Source organism: Enoplosus armatus, chromosome 21 (genome assembly GCF_043641665.1).
Source record: "Enoplosus armatus isolate fEnoArm2 chromosome 21, fEnoArm2.hap1, whole genome shotgun sequence".
Taxonomy (NCBI): domain Eukaryota; kingdom Metazoa; phylum Chordata; class Actinopteri; order Centrarchiformes; family Enoplosidae; genus Enoplosus; species Enoplosus armatus.
This window is the reverse complement of record NC_092200.1, coordinates 10,640,597-10,661,020: the sequence shown is the minus strand read 5'-3', so window position 1 is coordinate 10,661,020 and position 20,424 is coordinate 10,640,597. Positions and strand designations below refer to the sequence as shown.

The 20,424-nt window shown below is 42.5% G+C and overlaps 1 protein-coding gene across 1 annotated transcript in view; it reads left to right on the top strand.

Moving 5' to 3' along the window:
- Window positions 1-20,424, top strand: part of stau2 (staufen double-stranded RNA binding protein 2) — a 78,959-nt gene that overhangs the window by 30,361 nt on the left and 28,174 nt on the right. The window contains exons 9-12 of the mRNA XM_070928244.1: window positions 255-392; window positions 3,192-3,320; window positions 5,713-5,770; window positions 11,568-11,929. Coding sequence (XP_070784345.1) covers window positions 255-392; window positions 3,192-3,320; window positions 5,713-5,770; window positions 11,568-11,929 — 687 coding nt within the window. The remainder of the gene's footprint in view (window positions 1-254; window positions 393-3,191; window positions 3,321-5,712; window positions 5,771-11,567; window positions 11,930-20,424) is intronic.

Genomic DNA, 20,424 nt, shown 5'->3' with positions numbered 1-20,424 from the left:
TGAAACAGGATATTGTGAGATTTATTTCGTACTAATTTCCTGTGTTATTCTACTTTTGAATCTATCCATTGTGGATGAGTCTGATTTTATTTCCAGTCACTCATATAGAGAACTGTTGTATATTACCAAACAGTGCACATACACACCTACTGTGCTATCAGTTAAGCTCAGTAGACTGCAGACGATTGTCATAATGCTATAAATGAATGTGATAATAGGAATTGACCATCGTGTGTCTCCCCTTTTCCTCCCAGACGGGACCAGACTATGGCCAGGGCATGAACCCGATCAGTCGTCTGGCCCAGATCCAGCAGGCCAAGAAGGAGAAGGAGCCAGAGTACCTGCTGCTGTCTGAAAGGGGGATGCCCCGACGCCGGGAGTTCATCATGCAGGTAAAAAATGATTCTATTTCATATTCTCTTCATTTTCTCTCCATTGTCACATCTCTTATTATCTGTATGCTGCTATAAGAAACCAATTTCCCTAATCCACAGGGATTTGTTAAGTTTTAGCTAATGCAGTCCAATCTAAATGAAGTGAGATTAAGATGAAGGGTGAACGGATGTGGGTTAGGTATGCACAGGAAGAAAAGGAGCTTAACTATCACCTGCTGAATTTTACTCTTACAGTGTGTCACAGGAGGTACACGTTAGCTTGAGAAGATGCTCCGTAAAGAGCAGGTATACAGGCAGGTATAGTATTTTTGATCAAGAGGGGAAACACAATCTAACAGCACAATAAGAATACCCTTTCTGTCTGGCCAAAGGCAACCAGCAGTAGCATTATATAACCTCTTTACACAAGAACACAAGTTTCTTGGTTTTCTCCTGGGACTATGATCTGGTGTCATATTTCATGCAACCAACAAACCCCATGTTGTAGGACAAGGCCTGAGGCAATTTCGGCTTGAAAACATATTTATGCATCAGCCCTTCACTCTGCCTCCATTTCTGGACTGAGCTTTGTTCTTTTAAGTGCCAAAAAGTGGACCTGTCCGTTGTGTTTTCCTATGTATGAGGTCTCTTTTTGGAGGCATGTTTTTTATCATTTCTCCTCTATTATCAGCTGTGCAGCGGACAATGTCAGCATTGGCTTCAACATACAAACAACAAAGACCATCAGCAGCAACTGAGCCCTCTGTGTCATTGATTATGAATTCCAGGATGACAATGTTCAGATTAAGTGAAATATTAATGCTTCGTGTCCAAGCAATGCAGATTTTAAGATTCAATTGTTGCCAGTTTTGTTATTCCCATATGTAAAGCCACATTTACCAAAGTTGATAGTACAGTTGTGTCCTGCTTTGCACCACATATGAAAGCTTGACAAGTGAATCTTAGCTCTGGTACCATTTTGCATGTAGTAGATGATTTTATAATTTAATTGGGAATTCTCTTCTGCACACTGTTAGAGTGTGGACCTCCTGTACTCTCTCTCTCTCTCTCTCTTTCTCTACTCTTGCTCCTCTCTCACCCTCTCTGTCCCGCCTGTTCCCTGTTCTGTTCAGTTTAATATTCATTATTTTTATAGGAGGCATAAAAAGCTCAGAATAGATGAACATCCATCTTTACAGCCCTGTTTTCCTCGGGTGGAGCAGCCAAATGTTTTATATTATTAAATTGCCATTTCAAGCTGTTGATCTGATGTACTGCAGGAGATGTTAGATTGTGTTCTGTGTAGTAAGGAGCCAGTATTCATTAACAGAATTAAATTTCATGGTCTTGTTGCAGGCGACCAAACAACCTTTAACCCTTAACTAAGTTATGGGTGATTTGCTGTTTATCACTAAACCAGTAAATAGAGCATGGACTTTGTATGGAGAAGGAATCTAATCAGATACCACAGTTACCTTATTCAGAGTTGCTTGAACTATTTGAGATGAAAACCTGCCAATTAGTTGATTGTGGTTAGGATTTGGCACAGGCACATTACTCTTGGTCTGCCTAGTAGTGAATTTAGCTACCCACAGTAATCAGGTTATGTTGTAATGTAGAGTTAATGTATGGAATGCGTCAGGATCATGGGGTTATTTAAAGTCCGTTATGCAAAAAATGAAAGACAGTTGCACTATTTTGATTTTAAGTGGCAAACAAACACATACCCTGTTAGTTTGTTTCTTGTCCTTTGGCTGTTGTTGCCGCAGTCTGTGTGTATCTACAGCCCCAGTCTGCAGTCTGTTTCACGTATGAGACAAACAGCTAGCTGGCGTAGTCCATTTGAATTTATGTACAACATTTGAACTGCAGTTCTCTTTTGTCTTGCTCTTCCCAGTCGTCTTTCTGTGTCTGTCTTTCTCAGTCAAACTCTGGCTCTTTGTCTCTCTTTCCATAATCCTCTTCTTTCAGAAGAACAGAGCTTCTCTTAGCATCAAGCAGTAATTCAGCCTCAAACCTATTCTCCATGCCTCTTTGATACACACATTAGGCCCTGCGTGTGTGTGTGTGTGTGTGTGTGTGCGTGTGTGTGTGTGTTCCTTTTGTACAGTCCACTCACTCTTCTAAAATTTCCACATTGTTTCCCTTGGTAAGTTGCAGGGCTCAAATGAGTCTCTGTGTTCACATCTTTTTTTCTGAACCCATCACTAGTTACAGAATAAGGCTCCACCTTGTGTCAAATGTCTCTGAGTGTGTGATCATCTTTTAACATTTAATAAATGAGTAATTGTGATTATTAAGGCTTTCCTTTTCATTGTATGCTGTGGCCTACTTGATGCATTCAGCCGAGCACTTAGTGAGCATGTCAGACCACTTTGAGTGAGTGCACTGAGGCCTGGCTGTTCACAGGCTTTGGCTCCCAGAATGTTATTTGTAGAGTGTAATTGTCTGTTTGCATAACATAATGACGTCTGATATTCTCTTGGAAATATCTGCTTACATTCTGTGTAGACAGATTTAATGTTTTGGGATCACTGAAAAACAAACACTTCACTTGGAGCCTTTTTATGCGACGTGAATTGCACGGCTGACTCGGCCCAGCAAGCGAAGCAAAGTGTTCTCAACTGAAAAATGAATGAAAGCGTGACAGGAAGTCATGAGAAAAGTGCATTTAATATTGTTTTCATTAGTCATTCAGTGATTCATTATCACAGTATGTATCTGTAAAGTCATAATGTTCAATTGTAATAAATATTGTCATTCTGGGTGTCTTTATATCATGTGTATGTACCTGTGCATGTGTTTGCATCCATGCAGGTGAAGGTGAATAATGAGGTTGCCACGGGAACAGGACCCAACAAGAAGGTGGCCAAGCGGAACGCAGCCGAGGCGATGCTCCTGCAGCTGGGATACAAGGCCTCCACAGTCCCTCAGAGCCCCACCGAGGTACAAACTGTGGTCATAGGACTGCAGCTTACAGTTGTTTTTATTATAAGAGGGAGCGTAGTTGTTCACACATCATACGTGGGTGCAAGGCTACTGGAAATCAGCATACTGACCCCAAACAGTACACAGTGCACAGCTTTTCGATCCCAGACAAATCTTCATCAGGTCAAAATGTTTAAAAATGGATAGCACACTCATATATATCAAGAGGCTCTACGATGATAGGCGTGGTTAACCATCCATTCCGCCCAGGGTGATAAACTATTAACAGCTCAATAACAATTTTAAGTAACACGAAAGGAAACATTCAAACATTGTACATGATGAAAATCATTAAAAACCTATTTAACCAGAAAAACGTACATTAATCGCACATTATTAATCCATCAGTTGTTTTTTTTGATTGACCGGTTTGTGTAAAATGTCAGTAAGGTTATCTTAGTCTTAGTGACTGTTAGTCAGACAAAACGAGCAATTTGAAGACATTACCTTTAGCTCTGGTAAATTGTGACAGACATTTTTCACTTTATTATAAACCAGACAATTAAATAAATCAAGGATTGATAATGAAAATAACCATTGTTTGCAGCTATAATCTTCATGACTCCACCTGAAGTATTTTAACTTTCATTTAAGTTGGATTATATTTCACAAATCTGATTTATAGAATCAAAATTTTAGGTGGTTAAAATGTATATATGTGAAACAGTCACACACAGTTGATGCATGCCCACAATTATAGGACATACAGTAAGTAGGTCACTCCGCCTGAGCTGTTTTCACAAGTGTTGGTAGGAAAGTGCATTTCTTACAATTGCAGAAACACACACACTAAAATGTATATAGGGCATCCAGCAATTGGTATTCCAGCCACGCTGGCAGCAGGCTACCTGTACAGCCGTATGCTGAATGATTACATAAAGAAATTCTCTGCACCGCTCCTATTTTGTCTCTACGTTATCTCGTCTGTACAGCATCGTGCAGAATGCAGAATTCAACAAATCCTGATACTCAGTCGCTTCTCAGATTCATCACGAGTTCCAGTGCTGCTGACCTATTATGCAACCTGTTCAGCTCCTCTGAACCGAACGTGTTTTGCAAGCAACCATTGATCTCCATCATCTTTATTCACCTCATTGGTTTTTAAGCTCAAGGGAGCAGACTCAGATAGAGACGATGTTACATAACCGGGCGCTCTGTAGAATATTCATTGCTCCCCAGACAGCTCATTAGTTAGATATGTGCTGCTGCATATATCTTATTCATACAGCCATACCATAACGCTAAGGGATGACACATTGCTCTTATCAGAATGGCTGTGAAGTTGACTCATCTTCTCCAAAGAAACACACAGCCCGGTTTGCAGTCAATATTTCGCTTTGCCTTCATCCTCATACTAAACAGTCGAGCTCTGACATTATTCAGTTTTGTCTTTTATGTAGTTACCTCTGATACATTTCCAAAGCTTCACTGGATTCATTATTTGAAAGTGTCAAACCCTCTGCACACTGTCGACAAGGAAATGTCAAATGCTGCAGACAAGTTATTGAATTTATTTTCACATCATTGCAAGTTTTGTTTGTTAGCCCTGTAAACTGCTATGTTTTGATGTCTAAGGTTTCAGATAAACGAGAGTCTGCTGTCCTGGAAATAAGCAGTCTCACTGTTTAAGCTAATTCCTGGCAAGAGGTGAGACCTTTCTGGGTACACTCACGGCAGAATATTTAGACAGAGTGGAGTTAGTGGTCGATACAGGCTGTGTATTGGCCTGAAAAACTCTGAAAACATCTCTATAAGAATTAGTTGGACGTCCTACTTCTCACTAGATCCCCAGACAACCCCAAGCTCTATGGAATGATTAAACAGTGTTTGCCAAGCTCCTGTTTTGTAGGATAGGTTGTCTCTCTTTTAGATCTCTCTCTTTCTGTCTTTCCATCCTTCCTGCCTCCCTTTCTGTTGGGAGCTCGGTTGCACTACATTCCCACCGTGGGATTGTGGGTGATCTGTGCAAAAGCGTGGGGGGGGGTGCACTTGTTTACAGCCATGTCATCTCCTCAGCTGTCACACACATCAGTAATGATTTGTTTTTCTGTTTCACACACGTGTGTTTGTGGCTGTGTGTGTTTGTGCAGGCAGATACGCATACCACAGCAGAAGTAACACACTGAATAGGAGCCTTTTTTAGTCACTAAACACTGACAACCCCCCTAATTAAGTAGCTGGCCTAGACAGACACTAGGCTCCTTAAGCATCCCCTCCTGTGAGCGCTCGTCTCTTTGTGGCACAAACAGTAGGAAGGAACTCGTCTGACATGCGTGAAGAAGCTGTCTGTTCAAGACTCTACATCTCTCTTACATCCCCCCCTTCTCTCCTTCTCTCTGCATCACTACAGATGGACAACAAAGGCTGGAATGGACAAAAGGCGTCATTTACTGAAGCGACAAGTAACAGTGAGTATCCGCACGTCTCCCTGTGTCTCTTTCCATTTCCTTCTCCTCCTCCTCTCCGGTTCTCCATCGCTCCCTCCATCCCGCAGGTGGTTTTAGCCGCCGAGATGGCCCGGCGTTTAATCTCTGTGACTGGTCAATGGGCTTCTGACTGTCAGCTTAATCGGCCGTGCGTCCTCGTGGGGAGCCTGCGAATTCAGGCTCATTCACACAGGCTTACAGGGCCGGCACACTGAGGCCCTCCGGGGAGTCCCCCCCACTACCTTCCTGTGCAACAAAAAACACGTAGCCTTTCACTCAGGATTAACACACAAGCACACTAGAGCACAGATACATAGACACACATACCCATAATCCTACACACAGACACAAAACGGTGAGGCAGGATATATGATGACATGATGTGAGAATATGTATGAAGCAAGATATATCTCACTTAGCTGTGTGTCTCGTCCACATACCAGCTGTAGACAAAATAAGATAAAGAGCTCATGAAAAAATACTGGAACTTTGAAGCAACTTAAGTGTAGCCTCATGGAGCTGCTAGCGTGGCCATAAAGTCTTGTTTAGTCTCGCAGTGCATTGAAAACGTGCATGTCAAAGTGCTGGTTGCACCCCTTTAATAGCTGACAAATGCTGTCATAGCTGCAGGTAAAGTTATATTATATAAGATTCCCCCCTTGCTGCAGTAAGCTGACAATAACCTGTTTACTTAACAGGTCTCTGTTCGTTTGTCTCTCACAAAGATGAAACCGGATATGAAACAAATGCAGACATGGAAAAGACAGCCTCATCTTATCATTTGGAAAAGATCCTCTACTTGTGGACATTTTTCACTTTAGACAAATACAAAATAGTTTCATGACAGGATTTATGTATGAATTTACATGGGAATGTGAAGGCCCTAACAGGCATTTCATTTATAGAGGGGGATATGTCTCTTCACTAAAAAAGCCTAAGGATGTACTAGGAAACAGCTGGTTTCTATCAGCTGTATTTGTTGTTAAGTTGGCTGTCTGTAATCAAAATAAAAACGATGAAAAAGCCTTCCTCTCACCAACGCTATTTCAAGACTTCACATTCTATTTTCAGTTGTTTTCCTGGTCTCCAGAGTCTGGCAGCAATGTTATCTTTCCATTTATTCCACATGGTGTGGGAGTTAAGTAAGTTAATATTTATTACAGGTGTAACAAGTTATGCAAAGAATTCATAGTCATGGTGTTGCTTAAGCAGATTTACGTGCATCGTAATATCTGAGCTTGATTTGTTGTGATGTCCCAGCTTGATAAAAGGACACACTGCAAGCAGTTTCATGCTGGATGCCAGCAAAGTAAATGCCAGCAGCTTGAGAAAGAGAGAGTTTAGGGGACAAACGAACAGTCTGTGAGATGTGGAGCAGCAGAGTGGAAAACAAACAGATAGCCTTATTAGATTCGAATGTGCTGTCGTCACTCGCTTCTAATGGAGGTTTTTGGCAGCGCTGCAGTGCTCTGACATGGGGTATCCAGCTTCAGTCTGGAGAGGAGAATGAATGTGATGTTTCAGCTTTCTCATGTTGAAAAGTACAAAGCAGATTGGTAAGACTAATCACTCTGACTTATTGAGTTTGCTCATTGCTGGTCCGGACTCGATATACAGAATCCAGATGAGAACTGAGCCCCTGCCACAACTCATATAGCACTCATATGTGTGATTTAGTCCAATTTTCTGAAAGATATGTCATCTAAATTATGTTTATAGATAAATGTTTCTTCCCTTGGATAAACTTTTGTGGTGGTTGTGGTTTCTATGGTAGCCAAAGCTCCAGGAATTGCCCAATACCTCCAGAGCAGAGCCCCCTGGGAAACAAAGTCTTCCTTATTTGGTGATCATTCCTATATTTGGCTTAGAGTGTGCCATTGGTCCTGTGCCATTCCCACTCATAGTTTATCTCGCACTCAGCGTGAGGCTTAACTATCTGCAAATTACCTCTTTAAAGTTGCCCAAACCACACAACACTCACACGACGCTAATGTCTGAATAATGTTTATTGCATAAACACCATTTACAACTCATTCAAACAGATACAGCTGGTCTCAGTTTTCTGTGTGTGTCTATGATTGCTGAATGGAAGATGTTTCTGGTTTGTCCATTGTTTTGATTGACTTTGCCGTTTATTGAATAGAAGTGGGAATAACTAAATCAGTTCACAGAATTGCAGGAAAATCAATAGTAAATAAGTCTCTGGCATCAGAATGTAATTTTCTATCTGATAAATCATTGATAAATAATTGTGTCAGTTTGTGCTCAAGTGTGTTTTTTAGAGAAAACAAATAACAGAGAATTGTTTGTCTTGAATCATTTCTGTGCAATCAAAGTTCAAAGCTGGTTGCCTGATATTTTCACATCAGCTCTTGACAGACTTTACAAGTGTTTGAATTACAGGAGCAGTTTCACAGAGAACAGTGGTTCTCACCTTGCTGCAGTGGTGTAAAGTGTACTCCAGGGTGTGTCAGTACACTGTGACATCATTGTTGGGTGTGGTTACAGACACAGCAGAGCACACTGCTGACCACACCCAACCCTTCAGTGATGCTGGCTTTAGGTGCAACAGGCTTAAAGCATTGAGCAGCTACTCTTTCAGAAATACTGCAGAATAAGAACAACTCATGTATCTCTTTCATTGATGTATTAAGAGAGCTTGATATGGCGTGGCTAGTCAGCCTTTCAGCTAATTTGTCCCAGTGGCTGACCATGGTACTGCAGCAGAAAATAAAAAAAAAAGCCCTGTGATTGTAAAAGAAACAATGAAATATTTTTGAGTCTGATATCCAATTCTTGCAATACATCCATGATCTGTTTACAGCCCAAACTGTGGGCTGGGAGGATTCATAGCGTCACTTTGTCCGCAACACGGTACTACTGAACTCATGATTGAATGTGGTCTTCTGCATTATGGGAATTGCATGCATCCATCAGCTTTTGCCTTCTGTTTTTTGTGAATCCCTTGCGCATTGGGTGTGTAATTCAAATCCTGCGCAGAAAGGACAGACTCCGCCGGTAACAGTAAAACTATAATAAAGATTAACTTACAGAATGCAATGCAGAATGGCTATTGCTGAAAAAATGAAGCCAATAAATAGTATCACGAATGTGTGTGGTATGATGAAAATTATAATTATGATTATATTATAATGGTGTGGTTTATTAAGATCCAGAAAATAGGTTAACTGTATCATAGTAGTTTGGTTGTACTCGAGCTAACATACAAATTGTTCTGTACACACCTACATGGCTGTCATTGGCCAGCTATGCTCCACATAAATAGGTAAATGTGTCACAGGCTGTTCATATATCGCTCTGTCCATCCGTTCTTACTCTTCCACATAAAACACACACACCCCTCAAGCACCCACGAGCACTCATTGTATATATGTATATGTGTGTATTGAAGTATGTGGTTCTGTCCTTTGCCCTGTGTGAGCTGTGGGATGCAGTGCTACAACAAACAGGGTGGCTTAGAGACAGGAAGGGAGTGTAAAAAGAAAGAAAAAGAAGTAAGAAGAGAGTGATTTTTCTCCCTTCTATTCCCATGGGTATTGCAGCAGGGCTTTTCACTCAAGTTGCCACATTTCATTTCCTGCTGTGCATATTTGTGTGAGTGTGTGTGTCTGTGCGTTGTGTGCATGTGTGAACTATGTGAGGGTCTTGCTCCACCGTGGTGATTTATAGCGGCGGGCTCCGGCCCTATCTGTTTTCGATCAGTCTCATGCTTGGCTCTGGCTTCCCTCCAGCGCTCCCCTGGCCCACCGGACGCCGAGTCTGGGTGGGACCCCTCCAAAACTGCCTGGAACCAGCACCACAAACACACTCTCCCTTACTCTTCCATTCCCCACTTCTCAGCCTCACTCTGCTTCTCTCCTTTCTCTAACTCGCTCCCACTTCATGTACACAATTTCATAATCTCACGTACAAACACACTCTGCCACTCTTAACTTATTCACTCTCCCTGTCCCTCTTCCTTTGTCTCACTCTTGCTGTCACGCTCTTGCTTGCCATCAGCTGACACCAGCTTCAAGCACTCAATCACATGCAAACATCCTCACAGGCACGCCCACACACACTTAGGCAGACAATCACACACTCACAAGGATTGCATTTACTGCCCCTTCCCAGCCCCCCACCACCACAATATTCTTTGTCCACAGCTGATGTCATGTTGGCTAACACCTTTCATTTTTTTGTGATACATTCAGAATGCGCAGGCCTGTGAGTTTTACTTGCGTAAATTCAAATTAAAGTTGTCATCATGATTGGGAGGGGGGAACAATCATAGCAGTTGTGTCATTGCTGGCATAGTGCAGTTTGTTGTAGTATGAGTAATAAGTCCTGGATTTCATTGCTGTTTCCTTCAGCTTTTCTGCTCCTCTGGAAAGGAGCGCAAACTTCATTGTTCATAATGGGAAATACTGTCTGCAGGTTCCCAGAAACCTTAGACTAGAGTAAGCAACAAGTGTGCAAAAAGTCTCTGTCTTTGTATGTGTGTAATGTTAACTCAAACAGGAAGTGGCCTGTCAGTCATGTGCTTGCTCCAGCGCTTTCTCCCAGCTGTTGGTCCGTATGCACACACAAACAAGCACACACAGACGTACGCACAGACACACACACAGCTGGTCTTCCTGTCTCTAGTGACCTTGGCTGGGCTTCGGAGGCTCCGCATGGTTTTCACATCCACTCATCCCCACCTCCTCTTCCATCTGAACCAGCTCCCAGCTCATCCTTCTTTTATCCTTTCTCCCCCTTCACATCTCTTCTTCCTCTTCTTTCACGTCTCATATTCCTTCCTCTCACTTTCACCGCAGCCACAAAGTGACAAAAGTATTGAACCTCAACCCTCCTTCCACCTGTCACGGCCATTTCGGGACAGTGATGTCAGAGCGCAGGAAGCCAACATAAACGAATGAGATTTATCCAAATGGTCTGGATCGGAAACATAGTCTTGGAGCGCTGTTGTGCTCAGCTGGCTAGAACCACAGCCTATCTGGATCGAGCTGTGTCCTGTTGAAGAAAAGCTGGTCAGAGGTGCCGCGGCCTTCACGATCCAAATCGCTCAGGACATTTCCTCGAGCCACCAAAATATTCTCACAAGAACCTTGATCTGAGACCGAACCTGCTTCCGAGTTCTGCTGGCTCTGCGTTTGAAGAGACCTTATAAGTGAAGCAGGATGCCGGTTAGCTGACAGCGCTGTTTCCCATCAGTGATGAAGTCATAGCCGCTCTGTTGATATTGGTAGATGCTCCGTTTGTGTCTGTGTGTTTGTGTTTGAGAGTGAGGCTGTGTGTGTGTTTCCCAGCAGACACTTTGATAGTGCTCGGAAGTGCCAAACCACATGAAACTGTCATCTACGTTCGGTGATGGAATGCCAGTTTGGGAGCCAACGCACATGCTTTTACACACACACACACACAATACACAAATGGACACAGTTAGGCACACATACACACACCCTGGCATTGTCTGGTAGTGAGTGACAGAGGAATGTGTGCAAATCATTTCAATGGTTAATAATGAGAACCATAATAACCCTTTTTTCTCTCTTCTCTCTCCCCTAATCTCCTACCTTTGTCCCTTTCTGCTCCTTTATAAACCATGTGACCTTATCCACACTATTCCTACCCATTCCACCTCTATCTACTCCTCATCTCTGTCCATTTATCCATTCATCCAACCCTTCTTTTGTTCCTCCTTTTCTCTCCTCTCCCCATCATCTCTATCTCCTCCTGCATTCATCCTCCCTCCCCTCTTCCTTGACCCCTCCAGCCCAGAAGGGTCTGCTCCACCTCAGCCCCGATGTCTACCAGGAGATGGAGGCCAGCAGGAAGCAGGGGGGCGGTGCTCCGGTCCCCGGCGGCAGCAGTGGCGGCACTGTCAACTACATGACGTCCAAAGACATGGGGCCCTGCTCTGCCCCGCTGCCCCCAGGACACCCTCCATACTACAGCGGCTCAGCCTCCTCACCCAGCCCAACCGCCACCATGGCCAGAGAGCTGCTGCTTAACGGTCAGTCACCCACAGCCGACGCCTCCATGCCCATGAAGGGGAAGAACTCGGCCCTGGGCTGCGGCGTCTCAGTGCAGCCTGCACAGCAGCTGGACTACCTGGCTCGCATCCAGGGCTTCCAGGTGAGATGCAAGAAGGTGGAGGTGCTACTTCAAGAGTGTAGAGACAGAAAAAAAGTATACAACTTAAACACTGAATGGAAATCCAAGTGTCATACAAGTCTTTTGGCAATCTTTCCTATTGATAATAATTACATTCTTTCTTGTCCCATTGGACTTAGCCATGTTCTCACATCCTAGCAATATCACCAAAGTAATCTGCAGTTACTTTGGTGAGTATAATGTTATCGTATCTGATAGAAATGATGGCCAAAAGCAGGAAAGTGAGAGCTTAGATATAATAAAGCAGAATTTCCCTTTAATTAGTTCAGTTTTACACATTGCACTATGTTGGTGCTTTGTTTCTTCACCAAGGAGGCCTCCATGCAGATAGGCATGCAATTGTTTCCAATTTCACATTTATTTCACTTGTGGAATGCAGGCTTGTATTTCATTTTAACTGCCATCAATTAGGTAATAAAAGTAATAATTTAAACTTGGTAGAAGTATCAGACACCCTGTGGTACAGTCGTACAGTATGCACACATGCTAAAGTGACAGCACAGATGTTAGCGTGACCATGCACCCCCCCCCCCCCCCCCCACACACACACACACACACACACACACACACACCCACACACACACACACACACACACACACATTCCTACCCTGATTCTTGTCCCTCTCAGCCATTTCTGTAAATAAGAATGTGTTCCTGGTCAGCCTGTGTGGTTATAAAGAAGAAAAGTTGCACGCAAACACAGCCACACACTCACACACACACCACTTAAAACCTCTTCACATAAGAGACACAGGCTTTCTGTACATAGCATGAGCTCTACACACACAAACATACACGCAGCAGTTACAGGTGATTTGAGGTGGAGGTTGTGCAACACGGTACCACTTAGAAAAACCTTTCTGAGCATAAGAGAGTAATGATAGTGGTGCTCCTACAGGACAAGTGGACTCGTGTGAAGAGTCTAGAGAGTAGAACTGCTCGATAACACACTATCTGTTTCTCACTGTGGACGTTATTGGCAGGCTATGGATTTAGAGCTGGAACTAAACCTCACAGGTGCTTCTGTCATTACCAGACTGGACACACACACTCGCTGTTCGCACTCTGTGTGTGTCGTTTGTGTGTAAAAGAGAGGACTGCCCAGTGTCTGTTTTAATCAGTGCCGGCCGATCTGCAGTGCATACCATGCCACTGATACCAGCGCCTGTTCATTTAAGCTGCAGATGCTTTTTATCAGTTTGAGCGAAAACATTTTATCTTAACCTGCTGAGGGTTCCTTTGAAAGGCCTTTGTTATTGCTCTGAGCCTTCCTGTGTGTGTGTAACCTGAGAGAGCTCTGCTGCCTGGCCAAGCCCAAACACACTTGTACATATGCACACACACACACACACACACAGACACACACACACAGACACACACACACACAGCAGGTTCTGTTTAGTGGAAATGAAAGAGTTGGGCTAAGCCTGTGTGTGAAGTAAGTCCTTGTCGTTCTCATAGTGCACAAGCCATATCCCACTTTGCTATATGTTTGTCTGTGCATCTTTACATGCATTGATCTAGTAAATACACACACAAGCATCAGTGTACTTGCATATTTCCGTGTGTGTGTGTTTCTTAAGCGAGGAAATCAGGCTGTAATTGAGACATGCTGACAATATGTGTTCTATTGAGGGAATGTTTCATATCATGTGGGTTTGTAATGAGAACCTTTGGTTGCCTACAAAGCCATGTTAGGCGGACTTTTTAAGGCTTATGTATTCTTATGTGTTTTTGTGGGCTAAACCACCACAGATTTCAAATGTTTTTGCCAAAAAGAAAGCACTTGTCTGCTTTTCCTCTATTCCTCTGTCGAGCAGGCTTTCTCTCTCGACCATGCTCGACAACAAACAAGCGCTCAGAACCACCGTAAGTTTTTTCTTCTTTTTTTTTAGTAATTTGATAATAATCTCCTTGTCCGATTAGTAACATTTGTTTTTGTAATGTAATTATGTTATCCAAGTGAGCGGATTACAGTGACCGCCCAACACTGGATTAAAGCAACTAAGCAAGCACTGAGGACATTCTCATAGTGTCTGTTTCATCCATCCAGCTCCACAGACAAAGGCCCGGGCCTACCTGCTAAGCCCTTCTTTTGATTTGATTGGAAAATAGCCTCTGGTGGAAGCTCTGACTGGATAAGCAACAGTGTGTTGTACTCACGCCAGCTTGGAGCAAGGATGCTGGCACTTACTCCACTGTGTTTGTGTGTGTGTGTGTGTGTGTGTGTGTGTGTGTGTGTGTGTGTGTGTGTGTGTGTGTGTGTGTGTGTGTGTGTATTTCCTATTAATTTGGCTGGCGTGTTGTTGGCACGGCGGGTATGTGCGCTGGAAGTAGGACAGAAACAAAGAAGCAGGAGGTAATAGACAACACATGGACCAAGGATGAAGTACTGAGTAAGAGCCACGTAACAGATTCTCCCTCTTTCTCTTTGTCCTTGTATCTCTCTCTCTGCTCTTTTTGGTTATTGTTATATATTGGTCTTTCTTTACTCACTCTCTAATTTCTCTCACTGTTTGTATAGTTTGAAGAGGTTGAAGGGTTTGACCCCAGCATTGCAGTCACCAGCTGCCCATTTACTCTGCCATCACATTACTTAATGGAGTCATCACAGGCCGCCAACGCTTCAGATTATTAACTGTTACCTCCCTTTAAAGCAACCGAGGAGATTTTTATATAGAAGATCAGTGATTGATGGAAATCTAATGATTTTTTCCCCATCGCCTTCAAATGGAGCCATGATACACACCTGGACTAAGAAGATACATCTTCTGCTTCAGAGCTGATTTATTTGCTCTCGTCCGTTCACACCTGTTTGCATGCACTTTATTTCCAATTACCTGCTTGGTTCTTGGAAGACTGGAGTGTTTATCAGAGCAACTCTCTCTGTTCGTCCCTGTCTGAATGTGGACTGGCAAAGTTGGAGTGATTTAGTGGTTGAGCGAGTTAATGAAGAGGAGGGGAGTGAAAGGGGCAGAGAGAGAAAGGAAGTGTGGATGAAAGACCTGTGTGTGTGTGTGTGTGTGTGTGTGTGTGTGTGTGTGTGTGTGTGTGTGTGTGTGTGTGTGTGTGTGTGTGTGTGTGTGTGTGTGTGTGTGTGTGTGTGCGCGTGTGTGTATCATCACATGCTGCTTTTATTTGTGGACCAATACTGAGAATCATTCCTTAGACATTGATGGCAAAGAGTGGGGAAGGTGTGTCCCCAGTGACATCAGTGGCCAATGGTGGGCATGTGTGCAACCTGGCGTGATTTTAGATGTGTGTGTGTGTGTATATATATATATGTATATTCTTTTTTGAAGGATGAAGATAATCTTGGTTAATCTTTGGTTCAGAAAATATTTTCAGCCTACTGTGTATGTGTGTCTTTGATCAGATTTATGTTTTGGGTGAGTGGACCTAATTTGTTTACATCTGTATATCACTTGAGCTATAAATCATGCTCTCATCTAAAGCAACACACAGTAGTTAGTAGACAACAGGAATACAAAACAGACACCACATTGTCAAAACCAAATTTTAAAGCGAGAATATGTAACTTTTGTCACTGTGGCTACAAGTGACATTAATGGGATATTGCTTAGTATAAAATGTTAAACTAATGTAACAGTAGCACAAGTGGAGTCAATAAGTCAGCAAACCGACATAGTAATGTTCAATATATATGCATATATATACAACAATATTAACATAAAATTTACTAATATTAGCTAACATTAGCCAGCATAAGCTACTGGTTGTAACAGGCCAAGTAAGGCTGTAGCTGTGAAATTCTTGACTGTATTGAATTGAGCAATGGTGCGTTTTATTGCTAATGAATGAACGTTTCATTTGTGAGAAGAAGAAGAATGTGTTATTTCTTCTTTCAAAAGTCACACTGTCTCACTTTAGATTATGTCCACTATGAAGACCAGTTGAGTTGACATTTAAAGTGCATTCACCCTGCCTTTTGGTTATACTGTACACACAGTAGATGGACCTTGTTAAAACAAAGGTGCATGAGAACGATATGACACAGAACAGTGAGCAGGCATCTCATTATTTTTGCTGCGCATAATACAGTAAGCCATATTCCTAAGTAACTGGCAGGGACAATGAATGTAGCACCTTTACAGCATGAATTAGAAATTACACCTCTCCTGAGGTTGTGTTCTGGTTGTGCAAATGGAAAATATGACAGAACCACTTTGTGTATTGTAGCAGAGATTTTAACCAGCCTTTGATTACCTGCATACAGCATAACCTGATAGATTAGTTTGTATTATTTGAGTGTATGTGACGTGTGCAGAGTTGGATCTCTCAAATCATTAAAGGTGTACTGTGAAAATTGTGCAAAAAGAATCATCCCACATTTATATGGGTCAAATGTTAACTCTTAGTGACACAGGATATTGCAACGTTTTGAAAATTGTTAATATCCTCTAGCATATGGCGATCAAAGATCAACATACTGAACTATAACATTCCAGGTTGTGTCTGGAAGAGTTGAATGGTATCTACTGTATCTATCTGTTCTGTCCACCTGTTAAATCCAAACGCAATAACGCAGCAGAGATAGCGATCAGCTGAGTTATGTTATCTGGCCATGACAGGCTTAACTTGGGAGATGGATTTAGAGAAAAGGGAGGGTCCGTACTCTTTGCTGTGCTGGAATCAGAACTTCTATGTTGGAAATCCCATGTTAATGAAAACACTATCCTTGGCGGGTGGCTGGTGTTGAAATCCATTCAGTACAGTTCCCAGGATTTCTCACACTTTCTTGTTGTTTGTTCTTCTCTCTCTCCTCTTCCTTCTTTGGCTGTGTTGAAAAACCACTTCAAATGGTGCCGACTACACCTTGTGCCCTGCCTGGCAGTTTTTACCCCCCCCTCCCCCTTTTTTTCATTTTCCCCTCCTTTTCCTGATCTCCATTGCTGACTCTCATCTCTCTGTATCAACATCAAACGCCTGATCTGGTACAAACGTTCAAAGACCCTAACAGTTTGTTTCCAACTTCCTTGTCATCGACTCATTCCTCTACTCTCTGTTTACTCTGGGATTTGCGTTAGAAAATACATTTTGGGATGGCTAATCCCACCACGTTTGATTTCTGCGGCAGGGTGATGGCTTCCAGCTGCGCTCTGCGGCATATTTGTGTGAAGAGCGATCTTCGAAAACAAGTTTTGTCGGTGGTATAAATCAGACTGTTAATGCTGTGCTGGCTCGGCGCACAGTCTCTCTGCTTACATGGTGGCCCTCTGTGTGCGTGTTGGTGCGTGTGCCTGTGTCTGTGTGTGTGTTTGGCAAAACTGAGTGATGATGTTTTTACACCACAATCAAGCCCATTTGCAAAGCTTTAAATCAAATACCCTCAAGTGCTGGCACAGCATTTTGCAATTTGAATATGCAGCATAATCTTTTTTTTTTTTTTTTTAGTTGCTTTTGTTCTTTGTATTTTGATAGTATTGATCATATTTCATGTAATTCTCAACACTAGGCAGTGATAGCAGTTGTGTGCCAGCTCAGTCCCAGCATGGGGAGATGGAGGGTGTGTTTACCTGGCACTTTGTTTGAAATCCAAACAATTCTTCATTATCTGCACAAGAGTCACTGTAGAAACAGCTAGCCTGGCACTGTCCAAAGGTAAATAAATCCACTTAGCTTGGCAACCTCACAGAAAGACTGGCTCCCAGCAAAGAAATCCGGCACATAACCCCCGTAAAACCACATGTGGGTCTTAAAATGAGGTGTGGACAGGTGCATTGTTGGCGCATTGCTATCTTGAGGCAGCAGAAAGTGATAGCCTCATTGACCAACAAAAACCTGGTCTAAAGTCTGGTGTGGTATTTTCCTGTTATTTATCATTATTCATTATTCAGATAGTAAGATGCGATTACACAACACACATACACTCTGTTTGTTACCAGGGGTTAAATTAGGATGGGGGCGGGGGGGTTAAGGGTATTGATACCTATAAAAGTGATTTAAAAGAGTGAGTCTCTTTTGTGAAGCTTTATGAATTACTGGAGAAAAGTCAGTTGAAGGAGCAGGTGGATGAAGCCAAAAAAGTAGCTTTTATGGATAACAAGGGGCATAAAACCCTTTCTTATCTTTAAAACATACACTCATCATCTCATCTTTCTCCAGCTGTTGAAGAAACAAGTGGATAATGACAGCAATGCTAGAAGTACCTACAGATCACATTTTTATAACATGCACAGGTCTTTCTAGATGGTAACTATTACACAGTTAGGCCAAAATATTTGAACAAAACTAAGACTTGGCAGCTGATGTGCTGCTAGTTTAGCCGTTGGGATGCATTTACGGCACTATAGTTGTGACTAGTTACTTACACCCATCCCTGTTTTTTTGCATTCTTGGATGTCTGCCTCAAAAATGCAATAGACAGCTTTCAGCATTCAAAACGGATACATTAAAGATGTTAAATGTATTACATGACATTTTGCGGGTATTTCTTTTTAACACGTGTTTGTCGGGAAAATCTATTTTTTCTCGATAATGAACTGGCTTCCTAAGAACTCACTTTGTCTTGTTGTCTTAAGACTTCTCTCTGTGATTCGGGCGAAGTGCTCTTAAAGTTTTCGAGTAGCAGCTTTGTTTGCCCTTAACCTCCTGCCATTAGGAGAAGTGAAAGGTATATTAACAGTGTGCTTTAAACACTCTTGACCCCTGATGTTCCCACTGAAGTGGCTCGTCAGGGACGTCTAATTGCTTCTCACCAACAATGACAACGTTCCTTAGCTGAGAGGGCTTGTTTATTTTAGTAAAATCTATTTAAAAAGTTATTTCCGTGCTCTTTGACTCTCCACAGCCGGCACTCGACTTCGAGTCTGGAAACAAGCTCTTAGTCCTGCAGTGCTTGTGTTCTGAGTAGCATGACAACATACCTAATAAGTATTTGTTTTTGCTGTTACCTTGACAGCATTGTGTAACACAGTCCTAATGATATGGACATTTGCATCCATGTCCGTGGTGTACTTTGCCTGCATTTGTATGTTCCCCCCTTCCTTTGGAGTTTGTAGGTGTGCACATGCATATTAATGCATAAATTCGAGCACGGCTGCATGACTGTGATTGCTTTTTAGTTTGTGCATGTTCGTGTTTGTTCGAATGAAGAGGAGCATATGAAGAGGAGCCGTCCAGCTTTAGAAGCCAGATGTCAGAGGTCGTTCCACATTAGTGCCGCCGATCAATCGCAGGTCTTGCGTAACTCTCCTGCTTCTTTGTCTCTAAAGGAAGTGGATTAGAGACTGTTTTCTGAGTTGGGACCTGGGATGATTAGTTAGGCCTGTTTAGAATGCATGCACTCGCAGATGCATACAAACATGCACTCAAAACAGACGGCCTGGATAGGAGAATAGACGTTTTGTTTTAAGATGCTCGTTATTTCACTTTCCGCCAAATAATCGCAGATGAGATGATGCTGTAATGTTCTTTGATGCTGGCACATCAGGCAACTTTCTTTCCTGCCTGCAGGTCAGAGTTGCTGGGAAATCCCCAAAGTATTCAGGACTATTTTATCAACAAGCCACCAAGAAAGTAAGACCTCCAGGTAACGTTTGGTGATCTGCTGGATTTGCTGTTTTAACAAGACTTTGGCTGGTGGCTGGAGCAAATCATGTTTATTTATGTAGTCCAATATCACATACAGTGTGTCCATGGGCATTAGAGGCTTACAGCAGCAGTTTTTCCAGAACCAGCTCAAGATCTCCAAGAGGATGAGTGAAAAGAAAAGAAAAACTTTGGCAAATAAGGAAACAAGACTAACAAGTCTACAGCCATGTTAGCAAATCCGTTAGCCTGTACTTACGCACAGCAGTGTTTTGAACTAAATGCTAACATCATAACAAGCTCACAGTGAAAATGCTAACATGTTGATGATTAGCATTTATAATGTTTACCATGTTCACCATCTTAGTTTAGCATGTTAGCATGCAAACGTTTGCTAATTGGCACTAACCACAAACTGACACAGCTGAGGCTGATAGGATATTAAGTTTTGCAGGTATTTGATCATAACCCAAATATTTGGACATTGGACATTTCATGGCAATCCATCAAGTAGCTGTTCCCATTCAAAACCACAAATGTCAACCTCATGGTGGCATTGGAGGAGAAGTCAGGGATCACCAAATTCATAAGGATATTTCGTCGGGGAACCATGAATGTCTGTACCAAATTTCATGGCAATCCATCCAGTAGTTGAGATATTTCAGTCTAGACCTAAGTGGCATTGTCGTCCCTAAAAAGTGGAGGAAACCTGAAACTTGAAGAGGGGTCCCCTCTCCCCGATAGCTTTGAGGAATGCAATGACAAAGAATTAACAGAATGTGCAGTTAGTAAATATCTAAAAAACAGCAATGGGGTCATTAACCAGCAGTAGGATTACAATAGTTTCCATTTATTTACTCTATACAAAAGGTCTCACTTTCCTGATGTCTTGTTTTTCTCCTTT